At 42.2% G+C, this 26940-nt stretch overlaps 1 protein-coding gene across 1 annotated transcript; it reads right to left on the minus strand.

The window, feature by feature from the left end:
* Positions 1-175: 175 nt before the first annotated feature.
* me2 (malic enzyme 2, NAD(+)-dependent, mitochondrial) lies at positions 176-26115 on the minus strand. The gene is made up of 15 exons (XM_024417226.2): positions 25928-26115; positions 9943-10081; positions 7209-7342; positions 6824-6973; positions 6499-6574; positions 5791-5952; positions 5266-5479; positions 4862-4959; positions 4560-4673; positions 4257-4368; positions 3993-4135; positions 3687-3789; positions 3427-3497; positions 3127-3225; positions 176-2496 (listed from the first exon to the last, which is right to left on the minus strand). The coding sequence occupies exons 2-15, from the start codon at positions 10054-10056 to the stop codon at positions 2338-2340; spliced, it is 1749 nt and encodes a 582-aa protein (XP_024272994.1). The 5' UTR covers positions 10057-10081; positions 25928-26115; the 3' UTR covers positions 176-2337.
* Between the last annotated feature and the right edge of the window lie 825 nt (positions 26116-26940).

Genomic DNA, 26940 nt, shown 5'->3' on the forward strand with positions numbered 1-26940 from the left:
TAGAAACATTCTAATCTTTTTGGGATCTAATGATTCTATTTGGGATCCAATATTGGTGTTGATGATCAGAGGGTCATAATGTAGACTTGCTTGGAATTAAATCCATTTGGAGATGTTGTTCAATAGATACACAGAATAATAAATCATTCAAAAAGGACAAAGGGAGGGTGCAACAGCAAGTGTAAAACTAATTTTAATTCTGCACATGTAACAGCACACATAGGGGTCTCCAGGGGCGCTTTTGCCGCTTTGTGCGTTCATTCGCTAAGGCCATTCTGCGTAACAAAAATAAAACTCCAGAAACACATACATGTATGCACACATCAAAGACATTGGAAGAGGAAGGACCATCAGGGATTCAACCATACACTTTTACCAGGGCACTTAAAAGTAAATGAATGAAAAGAAAACAAGACAAGAATACAGCACAGCAATTCTCTGAATGGGAGACCAACGTTACAGGCTTGGACAGGCTTATGGGCCAACATAATCATTGAATGAGACCGACTGTCATTTAATGGTCCAATCTAAATTCAAGGGTGGAACATAGTACACTTGTGAATGATATCTCATCAAACTAGTTTGATCAACTACAACAAGAGAACTGTAAAACAGTACAATAGATATAATTAGCCCGTTGGATATGCATAAAAAAATAATACGCCGATTTTAATATATTTTTTCTTCCAACTATTGTGTTCCTATACAATTCATTGTTCTTTGGCTACGTCTGCGGTGAGAAGTGAGGTGTGTATAAAATGGGAGTCATGTCGCTGACCTATGCAGATGGATAAAAAAAATCCAGTCTCCCACCCTTAACTAAACGGTCTCACAAATCTAGGACCTGTGCATCTTAACTTCAGCTGCCTTAAGCTGGTTTTCTATCCAGCTAATATTTTTTACTTATTTCCATTTTCTCAAAAAGTGAATGAACAGTTCTGTGTATAAGATGTGGCTAAAACATAAAACCTGTAAAAAAATAAAATAAAATGTATGCTTGTAAACCGTGAAGAGCATTATAGTTCATGTAATGTATTTATGTTTTCTGACAATGGAGCTTATCTTAACATTGGTCATGTCTATTTGGATATGGTGCTTATTGCAGCATTCTTCTCTCTATACTGAAAATTAGCCCCATCCCCTGATATGTGTATGGCCATGGAATATGGCTGGTTCACTATGCCTGGTCTTTAGTCTGGGAGAAACTCATGGTGATATTATCTCGGGTATATTCATTGGTCTTTTGCTAAATGTTTTGCAATGGAAACCGTTTACTCTAGAAACCAAACAGAAGTAAACCAAGCAAACTGAAAATTTGTCCAATAGAAACAAATTTTCGTTGCAAAATGTTTTCAGTTTGGACTGAACCTTTTCCATTGCAAAACATTTTGCAATAGACAAAACTTTTTACAAAGGAATCCGACTAATGAATACACCCCAGGATTCATGACACAAACATATTGATCTACTTCATAACTGTCACCGTCCATCTTCAAGTTAAATATCAGAGCTAGGAGACATTTCACACCCACATGCGAACATACTCTCTACAAAACATCCAGGCTCTGTCAACTGTCTAACAAGTGCATAATTACAGTCTAAGTCGCTCTGAATAAGAACATTTACTTTCCTTCTTGACCCCAACCCTGAATTTGGCAGACGAAATTCCAATTCAAAATGTTCCTCATTGAAAAGCATTCAAGAGAATTGGAATTTTCAGTGCACTTCCTGAATTGTCTGGAATTAAAACAGAATTGACCCCAACCCTAGCTAAATGACTAGAATGTCAATAACACAATACACATACACTGTATATTATTTCATATGGGGATATGGACAACAACAAAAAAATTAAACAAAAAAAGCCTTTAAACTATTACTGAGTTTTACTTATTTTACTTATATTTTTTGCATAACTGTTTCATGAACTAATTCAAGCAAGGTCTTTAAAGCTTGGAGTGATATTATATGTTGGAATCCTTCTGTTTATCTAGCAGCATGTTGACTAACAATAACCCCACTTCTGGAGCGTTTTCATGTGGAAACTGAACAAGGAAAATCAGGGCCCGTGTTATACATAACTGGGGGGGGGGGGGTTATTTGGGTAGAAAAAGAAAAAAAACTCCAGGCCACTCACGAATGACAAAAAACTGGATATACATTTTTCTGGCCCGCCAATTGATTTTGACAAACAAATCAGTCAAATATCTGCCCTAGGATTAAACAACTAACCTAATTTCACTGTCCTCCCCACCTCCCAGTTTTACCATTCCCTCTTTAATGCCCGCCCACCTATCCTACCGTGATTTGTTGCCCCCTTTCCACACCCAAAACTCTCTAATGATCAGGTGCTGGGTTCATCCCTTTCCACTCATAGATGTCAGGGAGAAATGAGTCGTAGTTGATGTCCCATACAGTTGACCTGACAAAGGTGTCCTTGTCCTTGGGTTCTGGGTACCGGAAGGCCATGTTGTTGGCGTACACAAACCGGACCACCTGCAGGGGGCGACAGTGAGATGCAGAGTACATTTAAAGGCACATCTTTGCCACAGAAACAACAATGACTCAGATATTTCACTGGACTTATAAATGTGAAGCATCCACTTGGTGTTTCCACTCACTACCAAATATGGTGGTGAGAGGAAGACCCAGTGGTTGGCAGTGGGAGAAGATTGAACGAGATATATTTTGGCCGACATTATGCAAATATTCTCATTAATAACATATCTGATCTCAGTACAATTTTGTTTCCAAAACTAGAATTCGTTTTGAACAGAGTGGACAAAGTTTTGTAGTCTTTACCCTTTGCCGAAATGTTTTTAAAAAAGTGCGTTGTTTAAAAGGAGTGCAAAGGCGGATTGAGTTATTGAGCAGATATTGGAGGCACATATTTGCCTTCATTATCTTCTCAAATGTGCCCTCTGACACTATCAGACCAAAGGCAAGGCGGTACTCTTTACATCATCCTCAGTATATTTTGTGTTTATGACGAAGCCACCGATTTCATCATAATCAAAGGACTTATACTTTGCTCATTTTGTGGAATGCTTTTTCAAATTATGAATTTATCTCCCTCGAAATGTATTTGACAGACAAGAAGCGAGATGTAGAGTGTCTGATCCTGACCTTGACTGCCATCTGGAGAGAGACCTCTCGGATGTTGGACAGTGGTGGGTACAGCCTCCCCTCCGCCAGCTCCTCATCAGTCAACTGGTCTGCCAGGGTCTAACGGAATGACAAAAAAAACACTCATCATTTGCATATCATTTGCATAACAATTTTCTCTGTAAACAAAATACTAAAATGTGTAAAATATCTCTTTAAGCGCCTGTCTTTTTTGTCAAATAGTGTGTAAACACAGGGGAGCTGAACGGAGAGAGACAGGTCGAGAGCTCTGAACGAGTGAAACGCAGCTTTATTTCTGACCTTAGCAGCCTCCAGGAAGACCGTGTCACTGATGTGTCTCACGCCACTGAGGATCACAGCCAGGGCTACACCTGCAGCCAGACAAAGCAGACACACTGCACTTTACCCCTTTTTCAACAGTTGACACAAGTCTCACAATACACTTATGTGGCGCACCTATGCGTATCCACTTTCCCCATGGCTGTTTTGACGAGAGAAGGCTCACTGAGATATTCTTTGTAAATACAGATGAGAAAACGTGATAATCTAATGATTCTAACCTGGGAATATGTAAGCATTGTTCCCTTGTCCAGGTGTGAAAACACGTCCATCAGCCAGAGTCACCATGTCAAACGGACTTCCACTGGCAAACAGGCATCGGCCCTGAATATCAAACCACATACAGAGAGAGAAGCCATGGTGACTGTGAGTCAGTGTGCGGGTCTGGGCCTACACACTAACAAAACATGAGGCGGCGGCCTGCGTTCCAAATGATGCTTGATTCCCTACGTAGAGCAGTACGTCTGTAGTGCATTATGTAGGGAATAAGGAGTAATTTAGGATGACATGGGTGAATCGATACGTACATCTGTGAGGGTATAGGCATCTTCAGCCGTGCATTCTGCCTTGGTGGTGGGGTTGCTCAAGGCGAATATAATTGGTTGTTTATTTAGGGTGCCCATCTTTTTGAGGACGTCGTGGGTAAAGAGGCGTCCAGCCCCGGACACACCTGCGCACAGGCAACAAGTTAGGGTTACCAGGGTTTCATAAAGCACAAGAGTTACACTGATTTTAATTATACAATGTATTATTACTATTATAAAGATGAGAATGGAGAATTTGTATCTTACCGATAATGGCTGTTGGTTGGATGACGTTGACTGCATCTAAGAAGCTCTGCACATCTCCGGGACTTTCATGCACAAAAGCCTCCTGGTTGCTATCTGTCTCCTGCGATCGGCCCTACAGCAAGTCACAGGAAAAAACACTGAATTTAAATTACATTTCTTGATACAAATTCAAAATGACCGAATTCAGATTCCATTTCTGTTGGCTCTAATGTTAGTCCATACACAGCGTTTCAGTTCCGCCACACAGACAGTTACAAAGGAGAAGTGAAAGACAACATGTCTGTGTTTGGACTGGACCACAACCTTGACCAGTAGACCGTCCTTGTCAAACATCCAGATCTTTTTCCTGGCTTCGTCCTGGGTTAAACCCTTCTCCACCATCGACATGGTAATCAGGTTGGCGATACCCAGGGCAGCCTGAAGAAACAACACACAATTATTTATTATTCAACTGACCAAAAAAAACAACACTTCTTATTATGATTTAGTGAGCATAGTGTTAACCATTTGGTACATACATGTACTACCTACTACATTATGTCAGGTAACGGTATTGCTGTATGCAGACACTGAAATCTGGTAATACAAGTAGGAGAATGGCCCACCTCCCCTGCTCCGCAGAACAGAATCCTATGTTCAGTGATGGGTTTTCCAATGGCCCTCTGAGCTGCCAACAGCCCTGCCAGGGCAACCGCTGCAGTTCCTGAACACCACAACACACGCTGTAAATGCACAGCTATTCACCAGACCTGGGTTCAAATACTATTTGAACTCTTTCAAATACTTGTAGCATTTGCTCTAGTCTGCCTGGAGTGCCAGATGGGCGGGGTTTGCATTTGTGAGAATATTATATTTGTTACACTGCGCCAGGCTCAATCAATCACATAGTAAAGTATTTTAAATGATTTCAAATAGTACTTGAACCCAGGTCTGTTATTCATCTAGCTGTACATACTCACTACAACACACTCCATTTGGCATACTATATTTACATGGTGTGAATACAGACCTTGGATGTCATCGTTAAAGGTGCAGTACTTCTCGCGGTATTTCCTCATCAAGCGGAATGCATTGTGATTCCCAAAGTCTTCAAACTGGATCAGGGTGTCCTGGCCGTACTTGTCCACCACAGCCTCCATAAACTCATCGATCAGGTCATCGTAGAGCTGGGAACGATCCCGCTTCTGGTACAAACCCATGTAGAATGGGTCCTTCAGAAGGGTCTGGAATATGGAGACTGGTTATAGATATGATACAGTACATAAGATAGCTAACAGCCTTTTGTATATATAACATGACAACCAATTTGCATATTGGGAGCTCCTTAGTTCATCTTTGTTGTCAAATCAAATCAAATGTATTTATATAGCCCTTCGTACATCAGCTGATATCTCAAAGTGCTGTACAGAAACCCAGCCTAAAACCCCAAACAGCAAGCAATGCAGGTGTAGAAGCACTAACTAATTGTACTGAGATGTTTTCATTTCGATGCGCACTTCAATAAAGCTTGATTTGATTCGTTTTTTAAACTTGCCTCGTTGTCAGTTCCCACGTCGATGACCACAGGAAGGCACCTCTCAGGCCTGATACCAGCGCAGGCGGTGTACAGGCACAGTTTCCCCACAGGGATGCCCATCCCAAACACCCCCAGGTCCCCCAAGCCCAGGATACGCTCTCCATCTGTCACCACGACCGCCTGGACAACAGGTAGGGGTTCTATTCATTAAGCAACAAACGAAGCTGAAACAGACAGGGGTGGGACTACCTGAACTTCCCCTAATGAATGCCACACCGCGAGGGGCTGTCAGAGAGCGAGGGGGGCTGTCAGAGAGCAAGGGGGGCTGTCAGAGAGCGAGGGGGCTGTCAGAGAGCGAGGGGGCTGTCAGAGAGCGAGGGGGGGCTGTCAGAGAGCGAGGGGGGCTGTCAGAGCGAGGGGGCTGTCAGAGCGAGGGGGCTGTCAGAGAGCGAGGGGGCTGTCAGAGAGCGAGGGGGCTGTCAGAGAGCGAGGGGGCTGTCAGAGAGCGAGGGGGCTGTCAGAGAGCGAGGGGGCTGTCAGAGAGCGAGGGGGCTGTCAGAGAGTGAGGGAGGGGCTGTCAGAGAGCAAGGGGGGCTGTCAGAGAGTGTGGGGGGCTATCAGAGAGCGGGGGGCTGTCAGAGAGCGAGGGACTGTCACTCCATTACACAGCAAGGCCATATCAACGTAAAGACAATGTTTTCAATATGGTGCTGGAACCCAGCTTACCGCCACATTGGTCTCTGGCCAGTTGTCCAATATGGAGCGAATATGGCCTCGATCCAAGATGGATATGAACAGGCCCCTGTGGGTAAAGGAATAGAGTCCTCAGACAGTTAACTCCCTCCCCTTTGTCTGATAGGAAATCTGACATTTTAACAATCCAATCATTTTTAGCCATCTAAACAGATTTTAGCAATCTAATCAAAGCTAATATCTATGGTAATCTGAGAGGTTGTTTATTCTTATGAAAGAGCAGAGGGCCATTACTAAACATGTTTAATAATAATAATAATAATAATAATAATAATAATAATCAAGACTCAGCTCTTACTTGGGCCTCCTGAAGATGTGTCCATACTGTGTACAGGCCAGGCCCACAGTGGGAGTGTAAACGATAGGCATCAGCTCCTCAATGTCTTCCATCAGCACGCGGTAGAAGAGTTTCTCGTTCCTCTCCTGGATCCCCATCAGGTAAATGTACCTGGGAAGAGTTTTGGTCGTGGTTACAGATGCCTTTGTTTTATGTCAAGTTGTTATGTGATTAAGTTCATTACTTAGTGTAGCAATAAGAAATGCACTTCTGCAGTCTCAGACGCTGTAATGCATGAAAATATTATTTGGCTTAGGTTGACATTTGTTGCCGCTCATAGCCTAGGTCCCAAATGGCACCCTATTACGTATATAGTGCACTACTTTTGACCCGAGCCCGTTCTCACTTCTCCAGTGGCTCTGTCATCTTCTTCAGGTTCCTCTGAAAACGCATGGCCTGGATGTCCTGGGACTCTATCTTGGGGGGCAGAAGACCCTGAAGACCCAGGATCTGCCTCTCCTGCAGTGAGAAGGCCATGCCCTGGAGGAATGGAAATAAACCAAAGAGAATGAGGGAGGCATAAATGTTCTTTCAATAAAAAAAAATTGTAGCTGTTGCACTGTTGAGAGGAGAAGTAATCATTTCATTGTACTGTGTACACATCTACGCTGTATCATGTGCATTTGACAAATTAACTTGTTTTAATTAAACTTGATGAGGGACAGAGCGAGAGATAATGACAGCGAGGTAGTCAGGGTAAACATCGCCAGTGAGCTAACAGGATCCGACTGGCACTGGGGCAAGTAAGTGTGGCCGATGTGAAATGGCTAGCTAGTTAGCGGTGGTGCGCGCTAATAGTGTTTCAATTGGTGACGTCACTCGCTCTGAGACCTAGAAGTAGTTGTCCCCCTTGCTCTGCAAGGGCCGCGGATTTTGTGGTAACGATGTGTAATGATGCTTCGTGAGCGACTGTGGTTGATGTGTGCAGAGGGTCCCTGGTTCGAGGCCAGGTTGGGGCGAGGAGAGGGACGGAAGCTACATAAGCACAGTACTGAAGCAGAGATGCTGCTCTGAACATTCCCCCCAGACTGACAGCTGCCCTCTGCACAGATGGCATCACAACTCACTGACCAGGTTTCTATGAGGCAGTGAATGTGTATTTGGGGTGCAGCCTTCCTCTGAAATTGAACCATGCCTGCGGTACATGGAATCCCAGGTCAACTTTAGAGGGGGGAACACTAGGTCGTCCCAACATGCATTCATAGAGCTGAAAGCCATTATGAATGTATGTTGGGACGACTAGCCCTCGGTGGTGGTTTCGAGTACGGGCACGTGTCAAGCTCATTCATGTTCATTTTGCCAGTTGGAGGCTTGGGGTACTAGACGGAAACCATAACCATAACCTTCTCCAGAAAGGCCGGGGGAACAGAAGGGGATAGGAGAACAAGCTCCAGTAGTACTGTGGGTAGCATAGCAGTATTCTAATGTACAGGGTAGCATATAGGGCTGGGTGGTATACCGTTTTTTACGATATAATGCACGGACCGGTTTGGGTTTTTACTTTACCTTCTATACCGGTATTTGAATGTTTGGTTTGTTAAATGTGATACGCAGTGTGTAACGTCCATTTTGAGTTTACTTCGCTACTTTAGTCTTCTCTCTCGATGCCGCTTTCCACAGACCTAGCTACGCCCCCTGTCACTCAAGGAGCGCGTTTGACGTTCCTCAACAACGAGACACTTGCGTTCAGTCTGCATGGTCAATGCAGCATATGCAACACTGTTGATGACAACGAAGCACTTGTCACTTTGCTTCTAAATATAAATCTACTAGCATTCTATAACTACACTATTCGCTTGTGTTTCTTACATCTGCAAACAGCTAGTTTGTCTTTTCTTAGCAAGTTGTTCCTAAATCTTGTTAGCCGCTAATGCTAATCGCGTGCTAGCTAGCTAATAAATGAGTAAGAGCAAGCGTAATTAGCGATACAGCCTGATAATACCAAAGATTGTGTAGACCTACATCAGCATGATGTTTGTGCAACAGTGTCTTCAAAATTAAAGCGTTAAACGCAAAGCAAGAATATGTTAGCTAGAAAACATTCAATGTAGCCAAAGATTATAGGGTCCCTAGGAAACACCTATCAACACATTAGTTCCTACCCTGTCACAATAACTCCTCCCTGGCATTTTCATTCGTTGTCATGTCAAACAACACTGTATTGAAGGTGCCCACTATATTCTAACTATTTAATTAGAATAGACATTCTATTCCCATGATTCCAACAGGGGTGGCAGGTAGCCTAATGGTTGGAGTGACCGACTTACCTAGTTAAATAAAGGTTAAACCAAAAAAGTCAAATTGCAACATTAGGTTAAAAATAAGGCCCAGATTACTTTCCCATAATGTGCAGCCCTACATGGCAGTGCGGAAATGATCTCAAATGCAGAAATTGATGAAATCTATTACTTTTTTTGGTTGAAGTTGAATTGAACAGTATAAAACAAGCAGAATGGAGAAAGACCCATTACAATCACTTAGAATGTATGTGTTGCCACCCTAGGGTCAAGCACTACTCAAAAAGCAAATTTAGAACTTCTATTATTCAAAAACATAAAATACCGTCAAATACCATCATACCGTTTTTTTTAAAATAAATACAATGATATAATCTTTTTCCCATATCGCCCAGCCCTAGTAGCATAGCAGTATTGTAATGTACAGGGTAGCATAGCAGTATTGTAATGTACCGGGTAGCATAGCAGTATTGTAATGTACCGGGTAGCATAGCAGTATTGTAATGTACAGGGTAGCATAGCAGTATTGTAATGTACCGGGTAGCATAGCAGTATTGTACCGGGTAGCATAGCAGTATTATAATGTAGCGGGTAGCATAGCAGTATTATAATGTAGCGGGTAGCATAGCAGTATTATAATGTACCGGGAGCATAGGAGTATTGTCAAATACAGGGTAGGATAACAGTATTATAATGTACCAGGCTCTCCTCCCTCCTCCATTTCCATCACGGCCTTCTGTGGCATCATCTCTCATGCACCCCAGACCCAACACACACACACACACACACACACACACACACACACGTTGTACGAGGATGGTGTTAGTGCCCTCTGGCACTTACCTTGTTGGTGCGAGGGTTCAACATGAGAGGCTTGCCCTTCTCTTTGGTGTGTGTCCAGCGGCAGGCGCTCACACAGGGCCGCAGCATCAGTGATGCCCTCAGTCTAGACAACATGGTGCACAGCAGTTGCTCTCAGGTCCTGGAGGGGAGATGACAACAGCAGTGACTATCAGGCTGACAACAGCAGTGGCTATCAGGTATACCTAGTCAGTTGCACAACTGAATTTAAATAAACCGAAATGTATCTTCTTCCCCTCTGAATCAGAGGTGCAGGCGGGTTTTGTATTTTCAGTAAATTTGCAAAAAATTCTAAAATCCTATTTTTGCTTTGTCATTGTGGGGTATTGTAAGTAGATTTGTTTCCCCCCCTCATCAATCTAATCAATTTTAGAATAAGGCTGTAACGTAACAAAACTTGGAAAAAGTCAAGGGGGTCTTAATACTTTCCAAATGCACTGTAGGCCTACTGTAGCTCTGATTGGCTATGGTGCACTGGTCTGCGTAGACTCTGGTCCTGGACAAGACAGATGTTTTTATTAATCACAGTGTTTAATTGTCCAAATGCACAGCCAGTTTCCCACTCTATATTTCTGTGGAGTTTTCACAAATGCTTTATGCTAAGTCATTCCCAAACATTCTATGAGTTTATGAAAACTAAGTGCTTGGGTGTGTATGAACAGATTTTAATAAGATTTCATGTTGCTAAAACGCTGTCAGCTCCACTAAGTCAAAACGGTAACTAGGCCACTCAGGAACATTCAATGTCCTCTTGGTAAGCAACTCCAGTGTATATTTGGTCTTGTGTTTTATGTTGTTGTCCTGCTAAAAGGTGAATTTGTGTCAGTTGGAAAGCAGACTGAACCTGCTTTTCCTCTAGGAGTTTTCCTGTGCTTAGCTATATTCCATTTATTTTCACCCTAAACTCCCTAGTCCTTGCAGATGACAAGCATACCCATAACATGATGCAGCCAACACCATGCTTAAAAATATGAAGAGTGGTACTCAGTGATGTGTTGTGTTGGATTAGCCCCAAACATAACACTGTGTTCAGGAAAAAGTTCATTTCTTTGTTACATTTTGTGCAGTTTTTACTTTAGTGCCTTATTGAAAACAGGATGCTTGTTTTGGAATATTTATATTCTGTACAGGCTTGCTTCTTTTCACTGTCATTTAGGTTAGTATTGTGTACTAACTACAATGTTGTTGATCCATCCTCAGTTTTCTCCTATCACAGCCATTAAACTCTGTAACTGTTTTAAAGTCACCATAGGCCTCATGGTGAAATCCTTGAACGGTTTCCTTCCTCTCCGGCAACAGAATTATGAAGGACGCCTGTATCTTTGTAGTGACTGGGTGTGTTGACACAACTGACCCAGCGTCGTCTGGGTTAGAGGATGGTTTGGCCAGCCGGGTTGTCCTTGTCCCATCGCGCTCTAATGACTCCTGTGGTGTGCCGGGCGCATGCACGTTGACACGGTCGCCAGTTGTACGGTGTTTCCTCCGGCACATTGGTGCGGCTGGCTTCTGGGTTAAGCGTGCAGTGTGTCAAGAAGCAGTGCGGATGGGCAGGGTCGTGTTTCGGATGCATGGCTGTCGACCTTTGCCTCTCCCGAGTCCGTACGGGAGTTGCAGAGATGAGAAAAGGCTGTCACTACCAATTGGATATCACAAAATTGGGGCGAAAAATACATTTTTAAAAAATGTACGTGTAAATAATAACTTCACCGCGCTCAAAGGTATATTACATTTTTTTTTTTTACCCATCTATCAATAGGTGCCCTTTGCGAGACATTGGAAAATCTCCCTGGTCTTTGAGGTTGAACAGGTGTTTGAAAATCACTGCTCGACTGAGGGACCTTACAGATAATTGTATGTGTGTGGGGGACAGAGATGAGGTAGTCATTCACAAAATAATGTTAAACACTATTATTGCACAGAGAATGAGTCCATGTGACTTCTTAGGTAAATGTTTACTGAACTCATATAGGCTTGCTGTCACGTGCTCCCTCTCCTGCCTCTAGGTCACCAGGCTGCTCATTATGACGCACACCTGTCACCATTGTTACACGCACCTGCACATCATCAGACTCACCTGGACTCCATCACCTCCTTGATTACCTGCCCTATATATGTCACTTCCTTTTGTTCCTTCCCCAGGCATCATTGTTTCTGTTTCAGATTCCTGTCTATGCGTTGTTCATGTTTCGTCGATTAAATTATGCACTCCCTGAACTTGCTTCCTGACTCCCAGCGCACACGTTACACTTGCCATAAGAAAGCGGTTGAATACTTAGAGACTCAAGATATTTCAGCTTTCCATTTTTTATTCATTAGTAAAAATATGAAAACATAATTCCACTTTGACATTAAGGGGTATTGTGTGTAGGCCAGTGACATAAAATCTCAATGTAATCCATTTTAAATTCGGCCAACAAAATGTGGAAAAATTCAAGGGATGTGAACATTTTCTGAAGGCACCGTCTGGCTTAAAGGGCAATTCTGCCACTTTTCAACTTCATATTCATTATCTCCAGCACCAAACCAGTGTCTACATATGTGAGCTGTGGTAAAAGACGTCACAGGGGAGGATTCAAAGTGATTTTCAAAGCCCGCAACAAGTTTCTAGCCAGAGGGAGGGTATTTTCTTACTCCCCAAGTAAACAAAGAAAAGTGCCATTTTCACATAGCCCATGTAGAAAATGTTATTGTGCTGAAGATCATGAAAATGAAGTTGAAAAGTGGTGGAATTGCCCTTTAAGCTTTGTCACATTAACATTCAGTGTGTCATCTCACTTAATTGCCATCTTTGTACAAGTTATTGCTTCACGACTAGGCTATAATAACCTACACTTGCTCTTCAGCATGCAAATGACTGACCTTTCAACTGCATTTCATCTAGTGCCACTAGTCTCATTCTGACGTCGAAAATGTCATGTTTTTTTAAACTTGCAATAGCCAAATAAATCATTAGGCATTACGATGTTAATTGTGAGCGAGAGTCACACCCGTTCCCTAATCCCTCCAAAAAATATTCAACTAGTGCCATCATCACTGTCCCCACCCCCCAATGTCTTCTTTGTCTTCTTGACTTGACATGGGTAGGCCTGGCTGCACAGATGCTGAGATCCGAGACAGACAGACTGGGTGTGCTGGATTACATTTGACGAAAGCAATAGAGGGACATTAATCTGTAGAAGAGAAAGTAATTTACTGTCCAGCCTTGGAAAGATCTTCCTAATCCTCTTCTAAAAGGAAGGCTATAAATAAAAGCCACACAAAACATCACAAGGGAATAGGGAAGTCATGCCTGTTTAAACTCTGAAGTGGTGCTTTCAACTAGAAACTGGGGCGTATTCAACCAAATGAAAGAAAACAGGATGGGATCTCCCGGAATTTGCTCATTAAGAAATACTTATTTAGCTACTGTGCAAAACGGTGTGCACTAGCCTAATGAACACACACACACACACACACACACCCCTGGTGACTGCCTAGGCCTAGTATCGAACTATAGTCAAAAGGTCATGTTCAGCCCTGTGAGTCATAATCACACGTTATATTCACTTCACAGTGACCTCCTTTTCTGCCCAGCACTATTAGTTAGCTCATTGTATCTGGCATGTGATGTGATTCGTGCAAACAAAAAACACAGGCCTGCTCTTTGGGATGCTGTATTCTGGCTGCTCTACTGCAGAGAGATTAACAAGCAATGCTATGCTGCACCAATAGTCGGGGTAGTCCCAATGCTATGCTGCACCAATAGTCGGGGTAGTCCCAATGCTATGCTGCACCAATAGTCGGGGTAGTCCCAATGCTATGCTGCACCAATAGTCGGGGTAGTCCCAATGCTATGCTGCACCAATAGTCGGGGTAGTCCCAATGCTATGCTGCACCAATAGTCGGGGTAGTCCCAATGCTATGCTGCACCAATAGTCGGGTAGTCCCAATGCTATGCTGCACCCAGTCCCAATGCTATGCTGCACCGGGTCGGGGTAGTCCCAATGCTATGCTGCACCAATAGTCGGGGTAGTCCCAATGCTATGCTGCACCAATAGTCGGGGTAGTCCCAATGCTATGCTGCACCAATAGTCGGGGTAGTCCCAATGCTATGCTGCACCAATAGTTGGGGTAGTCCCAATGCTATGCTGCACCAATAGTCTCGGCAGTCCCAATGCACCAGTAAGCTTTCTTTTCTCAGAAGATTTAGGCCTATCCTAATGCTCTGACTGTTTACACGGTTGAGTTTTCCATCCAGCCTTTTTATGAGAGTAGAGTACATGTCGGATAAAAAAAATCACAACAGCCTGAAAAATGACTGGTCGGTGAACAAAACAAAATACACTAGATCAGCTTTTTGTGTCTGCTAAATGAATTATGTGAGAAATGATAGGTGGAAACGCCTTTGTGCGCAAATACTGATTTAATAACCATCTTATCAAAGTAAACATGCAGTCATACAACTCGGGAAAGCATGCAGTTTATTAGGCTACAGATTAAATAAGTTTTGATTAAATCCACAGGGTGGTGAGAGTGCATGGTGATGAGCTTGATTGTCCTTTCCAATAAATATGGATTTTATTCTGCTGACATGATGGTCGATGCTTGGCTGCCGTTTGACAAATAAAAATCATCTTGCTCTTGGTCCATAATAATCCGATGCAGTAGGCTATAACTGCACTGTATCTGTGACCTCTTGGCTAGTGCATGTGCCAAGTCCAGAACGTGCCCATTTGCTATATAACACAACATTTGTTAAATTGTTATATATATATATATATATATATATATATATTTTTTTTGGTACATGATAATTTGACCGCAAAATAATAATATATATTTTACGTGCACTACATCCTCACGCACAGCCTTTTATCCGCAAACAAATGAATTTGATGGAAACATCTCTGGTGGGTAAATGGGTATATTGTTTTTATGCAGATTTGAGAATGTTCCTGTTAAAATCTGTCGCCAATTGAATGGAATGCTAGCTAGTGACCTGTTACTCGAACTGCTTTTATGCTCGGAAAAACAGCCACGGTGTCGCCACCGAACTCATGTGAATCACTCTAGAGCATCAAGTAGAGCTTGACAACAAAGAAGGCAAGACAAAACACAGCAATAGGAGTAGGGTAAAGACAAGGCAGCTAGCCTACTAGATCAACAATGGACAGTCATAGGTTACACTTGGACTAGGCTATGTGACAGCAGGCACAATCAACACACACTTTAATCCTCTCCTGATAAAAAAATATTGGAGGAAAAATAGCTGCAATGTGTATTTATCTGTGTCTATTTCTATACTGGATGGTTGACAGAATGTGCTGTAACAGTGAGGAGGGGTCATTCAGAGCTGCAGTGCATAATATAGGCTAGGCTCACGATCTGCAGCATGTGACCTTGCTGACGAAACCACTTGACTTTTGTGCACACGTTGCTAGAAGGAAGGAAGTGTGACAAGTAGTTTCTTACCGCTCCCATTGGCAATACTGCTGGTGACAAGTGAACTTCAGCCCCAGAACGTCGCAGTCAAAACAGGTGGAGATATTTGATAGTGGACATCTCAAAGGCACAGACGTCTCACTGAACAGATGCAAAAATGTAATGGGCAATTCCACGGAAAACAGAATTACTCTTTGAACAGGGCTCGAAATTAAGGGTGTCCCGGGGCTGATAAATCAAGTCTGTCTAGGACAGGTCAAACGGACTGGGACAGTTCTCCTACAATAGATCCAAAATTCATACAACTAGCCTACTGTACAGAAACTATTTTTTAAAGCAATGAGGCTGATGCAACAGATCAGAACATTTAGATTAAAAATGTTGATAAACTATTATTTATTCACATGACAAGCGCAGCAATGTGTACAATGCAGTAGGCTATGCATGAATGTGCCAAAATGCAATTATCTGGAACACACCATTCTACAGATGCAACAAGCATCATGGGTTGCTTGTATGACTAGGATTGTGAATGCTGACTGCCTCCACTCAGATTACAAGGTGGGTGATGCGTTCGGTGCGCAACAGGCACAAGGTCTTTCTCTCCATTCATAACCATTTGATCTGAACCAACCGTGCCTCGAGTAGCCCATGTCAACAGAATCAAGACTTTAGAAGTTACATTTAAATTATCCTACATTATATTTGTCAAACATGACTGGCATTTAGCCTATATTCATGTAATTAAATGTCTCATTAAAGTTTGGCTACATTTTGTGGTGCCTCCATGTCAGCATCGGTTTGGGCATGAGAGGATGTAGCCAATATGCTTATAACATAGGCTACACTTCTACATGTGCGCTAATTATTTGTGTACTGTAGGCTATATTTATTCAAAACAGGTTTGAATATTATTCCAATGTTGGCCTTTATAAAGGATTTTTCTCCCATGATTTTCTGGCCCATGTATCTATTTTAGTATTAGGCTATGCTTGTTTTAATCACTGTAAATTACCTAGGTCCTAGAGTAGACCCATGTTTGCATATAAAAACAAACCAAAAAGTATTTTAATGTTTGGTGACTTAAATTGCACCTCGGGACGATTCTGAGACGGTGATGAAAAAGGTTAGTCTCAAGCCTAGGTTTTCACTTTCAAATGTACGCTAAACAAAAATCATTGATTTCAAAGTCTAACAAACCATACAACTTTGCACAATAACTACTTTTAACAATTTCCAATGAAAAATGTAGAGCCTACACACACTGCAGGGCACCTGCTAGTGTCACCTCGCGCTTTATCAGCTCCGGTTAATAACGTAGCTTGAAAATGGACTTTTCTGCTGCTTCCCTCACTCGGATTGGACCGGGTCTGGATCTGACCAGGTCTATATGAAGCAGGTGTAGTTCTCCTGCGGTCCATTCGGAACAGGTCTCTATAGTCTTTTTTATTTTATTTATGCATATTGGATCCAGAAGGGAAAGCTCCAGATCCATTTAGGAACAGGTCCAACTTTTTGGATCCATGAAGGCCTCTACTCGATAGGTCTTGGACGTTACCAGTACCGCAATACTTGTTAGTAACGTGGCAAGGAAACAAAACACAAAGCAGAGTTATCTTCTTTAGGAAAACAGCCATAATGTTGGAAACAAACATCTTTATGTTGTCATCCAGGGTCACACATTTATTTTCCAAACTATAGCACACAATATTTTACATCCAGCTGGTTTTCAAAGAACTAAAGAATTTGGTCTGCTTCGTGTTATAATTTTAGCCATGGAAAAAATATTGCGATACATTATCGTCCCGGCCCTAGTGCTCAGTAGGAGAGGATGCTGGTTACACATGGGTAGGTGTCAGTAAGATCTGGGTGGTGACATTAACTGGAGAGAGAGGGAGAGAGATGCAGAGAGAGAAAGAGGCAGAGAGAGAGAGATGCAGAGAGAGAGAGAGAGAGAGGCTGAGAGAGAGAGAGGCAGAGAGAGAGGCAGAGAGAGAGAGAGAGAGGCTGAGAGAGAGAGAGGCAGAGAGAGAGATGCAGAGAGATGCAGAGAGAGAAAGAGGCAGAGAGAGAGAGAGATGCAGAGAGAGAGGCAGAGAGAGAGAGGGAGGGGTTGTCCAGACTAGAGGTCGACCGATTATGATTTTTCTACGCCGATAGCGATTATTGGAGGACCAAAAAAAGCCGGTACCGATTAAAATCGGACGATTTTTTAAAATGTATTTGTAATAATGACAATTACAACAATATTTAATGAACACATATTTTAACTTAATATAATACATCAATAAAATCAATTTAGCCTCAAATAAATAATGAAATATGTTAAATTAAAAAAAAATTAATCGGCCAAATCGGTGTCCAAAAATACAGATTTCCGATTGTTATGAAAACTTGAAATCGGCCCTAATTAATCAGCCATTCCGATTAATCGGTCGACCTCTAATCCAGACAGACTGTTAACACTCTTGGTTTGACCACCAGACAAAAGAAAGACAAAGAAAACAGTAATGAGCTGAACACAGTATACAAGTGGAAGGGAGGACAGTAAGCAGGTGACCCAACTGTGGTTCATCACTATTATGATTTCCCATTGTAGCCAATTCAATAGCAGTAATTTCGATACAATTTGGTAATGGAATTACAAGTTTTAAATCACTTAATTCATTAACAAAATTGATATCAGTGAAAACACTTAACTAGTTGATAGGTCTACCTTGACTTGTTACTTCTGTAAGTAGTGAGGGAGAGAACTTAGAAAATATCTTCAAGATATATGGGTTGTTGGTAATGGAATTACAAGGCACAAGGCAATTTTTCTTAAATTTACAGAAGGTAAACAATATCCCCAAAACTAAATATAAGTGTTGATATTAGTTAGCAAAACACAAAAACACATTGTGTTTTAATGTATTTCTGATACCTTTCAAGCTTTTTTCTGGTAGATGTTTTCTAAGACCCCTTTTCCATCTGTTTACCCAGAAATCAAAGCCTTTACTTATGCCCAAATTTTAAGATTCAAAATAGTTGAAAAAAATGTATCTAATGCCTTAATTTCCCAAAAATGTTGACTCTTTGCTTTCATTTGACACCCAATTTGATATGCTCCTATGAACTTCCCATGTTGGTTCTGTTAGGAAATGCCCTAACGTAATTTGGAAATGTGATTAAAGACAGAATTAGAGCAGCACTTCAATACACATCGATACAATTGTGAAATGCAGGTCAGGCCTAGACCAAGGACTTGGAAATGGTTTCATTCAGGAAATCCCTCTGCAAACTGAGAACCAGTGAGTGAGTCAATGCCTTCTTTTAATTTCCCTACACATTCATTTGAATGTAACCTGTGTACACTGCCACTCCCTCCTCTATGACTATAGTAGAATTGTTGTAGTAGGCTATTACCTTTTTTTTTTTATTACAAGGAGCAGAGTACACAATGTGATAAAGCCTACTGTCATTATGAGACCAGACAGGAATGGCTCTTGCAATAACACACTGTCAAACGCCGGCCAGGCTGCCTGAACAGGCTGAAAAGAGTGTCGATGCACAAAGCATCTTTCAAAATGACTAATCAACAGATACATTTTCTTTGGCGAAACAAAACCAGTACAGTATATTGTTGATATTAATCAAATCATGACAACACAAGATGTTCTAGCCAGAATAACTTTTAAATTCAACTGCCCTTTTCAAAGGGCAGCTATTCCTGTAAGCCCTATGACCTTTAAACTTGTATGCCATTTGAACTGGTTATTTTGGTCAAGAGCTGGGTAGCCTACAACATTGGTCTGAGTGGATGGCTGTTTTGACTGTACTGTATTCCACACAGCCTACTATCGAAGACGGTTGTGTGGAACAGTAAATTAGCTACAGCGATACATCTATTCAATACCACTGTTTGGCATGTAACCGTTAGCTGGATAGATAGATTGCCAATGTCACAACAATGACAACAGAGTGTGGGATTAACCTGGTTCACAGCTGAAAGCCTAAACCTATTAGAAAGGGAGTACAACACATACTGTACCCATCGACTGTGTGGCTTGCTTGCGCATGGTCTCAGTCTGCGTATGATGGCTTGAAATTCAGGCTGACTTTTACACTAGCTAGCGAGCTAGACATGCCTGGTGCCCAAATTTATGACTTATGTTGTGCAGCTGAAAGTCGAGTGCAGGCGAACGGATTGGGCTCAGTCAGTTGTCCTGATGAGCCCTTCCCAGCTAGCTAGTTTATTATAGTAGTGGAACAGATTCAGTTCAGTCAGTCATCCTGATGAGCCCTTCCCAACTAGCTAGTTTATGCTTGTGGCTAGAAACGTCAGAGAGAATTTGAAATGTGTCTGCCGAAATTGGGACGTCAGCGAATGTTCAGAATCATTCTGTTTTTACATAAATGTAGACGTTAAAGACGTAGGTTAACATTTTCGGTGAAAATCACGCTTTAGCTGTCACCCTGGCCTGATATTGCATATTGGTTACACTATCCCAGCTACTTCCCTTTCCTTACTGCCTGACAGCAGTGCTCGCCGAGCGGGAACGAAGAACAATGTGCCCCGTGGTGTTGTTGGCTTACAGTGAAAACTCTGTTCAGAAGCAAATTGGCTCTGGCAGCCAAAACAGCCTAAAGTATCCATCTAAACTAGGGATGCACAGATATGACATTTTTGGCCGATACCGATATCCGATATTTCCCTTGCTAAAAAAAAAAACGATTCCGATAACTGATATTTAAACATTTTGCGGCCTTTTAAGCATTCTAGTACAGTTAAATAGTTGTAACAAAGTGTCATATGTTCATTTGTTCAGTTAGGAACAGATTGTTCAACTTGTAAATTAGAAAAATTACAAATGTGCGCCATGCATTTTTTTTTTTTTTTACCTTTATTTTACTAGGCAAGTCAGTTAAGAACAAATTCTTATTTTCAATGACGGCCTAGGAGCAGTGGGTTAACTGCCTGTTCAGGGGCAGAACGACAGATTTGTACCTTGTCAGCTCGGGGATTCGAACTTGCAGCCTTTCGGTTACTAGTCCAACGCTCTAACCACTAGGCTACCCTGCCCCCCCTGCCGGCAAACTGGCGACTCTGCATTCTTCCAAAGCCTTTCTCATGTTACGTGCCACAGCGTGTACTTTGTTCTTGGGGATTTTCCAAGTTTCAAACATGTTTTCAAATGCAAATGCCATTGAAATGCCTGCAGCGGTATGAGAACCAGTACATTCTTGAGCAATACGGCTTTCCTCAGTACGAAATCCTCGTCGACCCACTGTGCTGTCAGACTCAGCATGGTCATGGGGCTGACATCGCTGGTCCAAATGTCAGTCGTGAAGCTAATAGCAGTGACGCCCATAGCAAATGGATGTGCGTTTCAACAATACTGTGTAACTCCGGTAGGGCAACATCTGAAAAATATTGCCTACTTGATAGTGTGGCCTGGGGCTCGAGGTGCTCGACCAGTTGGGGAAAGCCAACATCATCCACGACAGAGAACTGTTGATTGTCAAGGGCAATGAATTCCATTATCTTGGCGTTAATAGATTTCGCCTTTGAGTTGTCTCGCTGAAATGTTCTTACTCGTTCAAATTACTGCTCGACTTGAACTTATTTAGTTGTTGGAAGTATGCGCTTAGTTTATTTCTGCGTAGTATTCACTGAACGTCTGGGGGGGGTGATGCACTTTCAAATGAGTAATTAGGTTTGTGGAATTGAAAGATTTCACTTTCTCCCCTCCTCGGGAAATAATAGCAGCACAAACGTTGCATATGGCCCTTTGTTATCAACCTTTGAAATGTCAAAATAGATCCACACAGCAGACATTGTGGATCAGGTTAGGAATCCTGTGTTGCACGTGTGGTGCTGTATTTTTTGTGGCGTCATTACATCATCTACCTACGTTATATAGGTAGGCATGTCAGCTTTGACATCGGTTGTGCACACCGGCGTTACACTAGACATCAGGCCGGTGCCGATTTTGCCATTTTTAGCTAATATCCACCTATTCTGATATGCTTACCGATATAGCGTGCATCCATAATCTAAACGTGAATCATTTCACAAATGCAAAATACACACTTACTGTACTTTTAACCATTTTTTTTCAGTGACATCACATTTGTGGCGTCAGTCTTCCGTTTACACACAGGTGTTCGGAGACACAGATAGCTAATTAGCACAGGTCTTCCATTTGTTTTCCGTTAACAAGCACTGTAACGTGGAAATATGGCCATGTGGGCACCCTAACCCTATAAAGGTGTGTAGTAATTTAACATTTTTTTCTAGCTGATATGAAAGATACCTTCCTTATGTTTCCAAAACCGTACCACATAAAATGGTAGGAAGCAAGCATGAGATAACTTAACACTGCATCCCGAGATGAAGGAAGCATGTGACACAATCGCTGCTCATGTGCAAGAGAAGTTTTCTGAAAGTGACCACTTAATTGCAGCAAAGTTGGTGGACAGCTCATTTTCCCCCCAATATGTACATTCCTTTCAGCACCGCAGCATTCCAGTGCGCTACCAAGCTATGGCCTGTGGGCAAACAGGAGAAGCTGAAAATGGAGCTGTCCACTATCTAACAGCATTATGAGCTGGACACTGGAAAGACAGCACTTTCTTTTCTCTTCTCTTCTCAAAATCATCATCACCACTCCGTTGACAACCACCGAGTCACAGAAAAACTTTTCCAACCCTTAAAATGATAAATGTTCACACGCAACTCCATGGGCCAGCAAAGGGTAAATGCATTGGCCATGCTGTCAATCCAGTGTGACTTCATCCAGAGAATAGTGAGAAGTTTGCCCACAAGAAGGACCACCGTGCCAACTTCCTGTTCAAGTGAGCACAGCACAACAATGGTGAGTCCATAAATATGTCTAGTATGCTGCTCCATAAGTGATGTAATATGCCGGGGAGATATGTATACCGTAGCTAAGAAAGTAATACTAAGTGTATGTTGTGTAGTAAGCAGTTAGTAGCCTATGTGTCTCACCTTAAGAATGGGGTCCCTTTCCCTCTTAGAACTTATCCTACTGTTCTGACATGGTATTGGTATTTTGAGGTATTTTATTAGGATCCCCATTGGCTTTTGCCAAAGCATTCAGCAGAATACTGTAAGAATGGCCCATGTTCTGAATTATGTCGCTGTCCATTTCAAAAGTGCTGAATGAATAGGCATATAGCCTACTGTTCTGACTTGGTAGTGCACATGTAGCCTACAGCCTGTTTTAGAGAAATGTAATGATTTAATATCGTAAGAGCTTTCATTGTCTGCTTATGTGACCCCGTAATTTATCCTACGGTTCTGACTTGGTGTACAGGGAGAACACTAAGAACGGCCCATGTTCTGAATAATAATGTCGCTGTCAATTTCAAAAGTGCTGAACAAACTGGCGGCATATAGGCTACATCCATCTCAGCTCACTCATGTCTTAATCAAAATTACGGCCAGCCTCTTAACCGCTTATCGTCATATATGCCATTGCCATAGTTTGTACATCTGCATTGTTATATTGCTTATATAGGTCTATCTCATGAGTATCTTCTTAATAATTTTAGGCAATGTTTGAATGATGATTTAATAGTTTCTTACTTTGTGTGTTATAATTACCTAGGGTGCTTTTCTCCACGAGGAGGATGGTAAGTTACAGACCCAACAACATTATACACTGCTCAAAAAAATAAAGGGAACACTAAAATAACACATCCTAGATCTGAATGAATTAAATATTCTTATTAAATACTTTTTTCTTTACATAGTTGAATGTGCTGACAACAAAAATCACAAAAATTATCAATGGAAATCAAATTTATCAACCCATGGAGGTCTGGATTTGGAGTCACACTCAAAATTAAAGTGGAAAACCACACTACAGGCTGATCCAACTATGATGTAATGTCCTTAAAACAAGTCAAAATGAGGCTCAGTAGTGTGTGTGGCCTCCACGTGCCTGTATGACCTCCCTACAACACCTGGGCATGCTCCTGATGAGGTGGTGAATGGTCTCCTGAGGGATCTCCTCCCAGACCTGGACTAAAGCATCCGCCAACTACTGGACAGTCTGTGGTGCAACGTGGCGTTGGTGGATGGAGTGAGACATGATGTCCCAGATGTGCTCAATTGGATTCAGGTCTGGGGAACAGGCGGGCCAGTCCATACCATCAATGCCTTCCTCTTGCAGGAAGTGCTGACACACTCCAGTACATTGTCTTGCATTAGGAGGAACCCAGGGCCAACCGCAGCAGCATATGGTCTCACAAGGGGTCTGAGCATCTCATCTCGGTACCTAATGGCAGTCAGGCTACCTCTGGCGAGCACATGGAGGGCTGTGCGGCCCCCCAAAGAAATGCCACCCCACACCATGACTGACCCACCGCCAAACCGGTCATGCTGGAGGATGTTGCAGGCAGCAGAACATTCTCCACGGCGTCTCCAGACTCTGTCACGTGCTCAGTGTGAACCTGCTTTCATCTGTGAAGAGCACAGGGCGCCAGTGGCGAATTTGCCAATCTTGGTGTTCTCTGGCAAATGCCAAACGTCCTGCACAGTGTTGGGCTGTAAGCACAACCCCCACCTGTGGACGTCGGGCCCTCATACCACCCTCATGGAGTCTGTTTCTGACCGTTTGAGCAGACACATGCACATTTGTGGCCTGCTGGAGGTCATTTTGCACAAAGACGGAGGTAGTGGTCCTGCTGCTGGGTTGTTGCCCTCCTACGGCCTCCTCCACGTCTCCTGATGTACTGGCCTGTCTCCTGGTAGCGCCTCCATGCTCTGGACACTACGCTGACAGACACAGCAAACCTTATTGCCACAGCTCGCATTGATGTGCCATCCTGGATGAGCTGCACTACCTGAGACACTTGTGTGGGCTCCGTCTCATGCTACCACTAGAGTGAAAGCACCGCCAGCATTCAAAAGTGACCAAAACATCAGCCAGGAAGCATAGGAACTGAGAAGTGGTCTGTGTTCAACACCTGCAGAACCACTCCTTTATTTGGGGTGTCTTGCTAATTGCCTATCATTTCCACCTGTTGTCTATTCCATTTGCACAACAGCATGTGAAATTTATTGTCAATCAGTGTTGCTTCCTAAGTGGACAGTTTGATTTCACAGAAGTGTGACTTGGAGTTACATTGTGTTGTTTAAGTGTTCCCTTTATTTTTTTGAGCAGTGTATTATAGTATCCCTCCAGTATCCATGGTTGCCAGTGACAGTCTCTTCCCATTCAAATATTTGTGTTCAACAAGACAGTTCAGTAATAGACCCATGTAATTCCAGTTGATGTTGCGAGGGTAGTTTTGTTTGCTCAATGTGCTGTCAGTGCATCTGTATATTGTCCTTAAAAGTGGATCCTCGTGATCATTTTGTCCTTCCTTTTTAGACCACATAGGACTAATAAAATATGTTGAATGGTAGGCTAACCGCTGAGTCTGGGTCTTGCTCTCTCTCTCTCTGTGGTGACTTAAAGAGTAAAGTTAAGGCCTGAACATCTAGCTGAATTTATCTGAACTAACATTATCTGAATTTCTGTTGATGTCCATTTGGAAATTGCTGAACGAATAGGCCTACGTCATCACAGACCCTTTGCTTGCACTTGCTTATACTTAGAGCTAAGTGTTAATTATATAACAAATATTGTGAATTTACTGAACATAAATGTAATGTTTGTGTATGGTTCAAATGTCAAAACTCATGCCGACATTCATTATTATTGAAGGAGAATGTGGTTCTTATCCAGGTACACAAATTAGCAAGGAGTCAATAGAAACCATATTTATTTCAGCCATAAGCTCCACTCTCGGGAACGGCTTCATGTAGAACCTAAACGTTTGTGGGCACTGTTTGTCACAGTTATAGTGCATTTAATGTATTGTTTAGAGTTGTTTAATGGCTTCGCTGGCATGCATCTAAAAAAAAATAGGTTGTTTGCCCCACCAAGATTGACATGCTAAAATCGCCACTGCTGTGGTACCCTATGTATTCAATATTTTCAACTCGTGCACATTGATTTACAGTGCGGTGGTACTAACAGAAGTACACACACAGACTCCAACACAACTCAGACTCCAACACAGACACCAAGTTCGCTTTTAACTAGTTGAGTATGGAAAATGCGGGCTATACATCTGGCAAAATAAAACGCATATACATCTGGCTTAAAACAGGGCCTTCTGCCCCCTTGAAGCGCGCGCATCATTTTCGTAACGTTCTCGGCATACCGTTACGTCATAAATATTGCCACCAGGCGTGTCCCTACAGACTCTCCCTGCTAGCAACAAATTTGTTTAGACTGAAAATACAACTGGCTAACTATCCGACACATAGAGAAAACAATTTAAGAAAAATATATTTACTAACTGGCATAAAAAGCGGCAATGTTTCGATTTTTTTGCATCACCAAATTGCCGTCTTGCCACACATTAGCTAGTTAGCTAATGCTATTAGCTGGCTAGCTTGGGTGTTAAATTAAACGTTTTCAAACCGGTAACGTTAGCTATAGGTTTGACTTTCTTTTTTTCTCGAGTAAGTAACGTGACACCTTACCTTCGCTTTATGTTGAGTGAAGAAGAGTATTTTTTTTACCTGCCCCTTATAATTTAGAGGGCATATTACTGCAACAATTGCATGCGAAATGTCATCAAGTGCAGAGTGACCACCTCGTTCGTTGACAGGCAAATGCGAAGCTGGAGAAAGATGAGACTGAAGGCAGTGGTTTACACTAGATAGCACATCCACAAAGTAAAGTATTATATATCGTAAAAATTAATTAAAACAAAAATGTGCTTTTTGGTCTAAATTTAAGGATAGGGTTAGGCATAAAGTTAGCAGTAAGGTTGAGGGTAGTATTAAGGTTTAACATCACATTTTAAGAAGAGACATTGTAGAAATAGGCGGAGTTTATGACTTTGTGGTTGGAGTAACTAGTAACGAAACCCATGCGGTGGAGAGTACGACCGCTTGGCCAATCAGAAACCAGGGTTTCCGTTCTCAGCTACTATCAAATCAGAGAGGATGGAGACCATCGTAAAAACTTGTAACGGTGCATTTATTTAGACTTTTGTATGTGCTGAAGATTTGCACCCAAATGCATGGAATAGATTTTGTATTTGAGGCGTGGTGTATAAATTAACAACTATGACTCAAACTGAATTAATCAGTGGAATCCCATTTATCTTTTCATCATGACTTGGGCATTTAGTCTGTTATTGACACGTACGGTCGATGTATAGTGGCTCATTTTTCTGTTGAAGAACTTGAACTACAGGTTGCAGGAGAAGTGTCACGCAGGTTGATGGATTACACATAAATAAATCAATTGTATTTGCTGCTACTATGGTCCAGTATCACTTAAATCAGCAGCACTACGAAATGTTTAGCTTAATTCCTTACACCTACATAGCCTACAAAGGCATCATGGAATGGTGTAATTTTGTGTTGTGTGTGTACAACATTCCCCATAGTTGTAGGCCATTACACTTTGTTCAGCAACTCATTGAATGATTTGTGTTAATTCACATATAGCCTATTCTGAGAACTACATTCAGTATCAATAACAT

This window comes from Oncorhynchus tshawytscha, linkage group LG04 (genome assembly GCF_018296145.1).
Source record: "Oncorhynchus tshawytscha isolate Ot180627B linkage group LG04, Otsh_v2.0, whole genome shotgun sequence".
Lineage (NCBI taxonomy): Eukaryota > Metazoa > Chordata > Actinopteri > Salmoniformes > Salmonidae > Oncorhynchus > Oncorhynchus tshawytscha.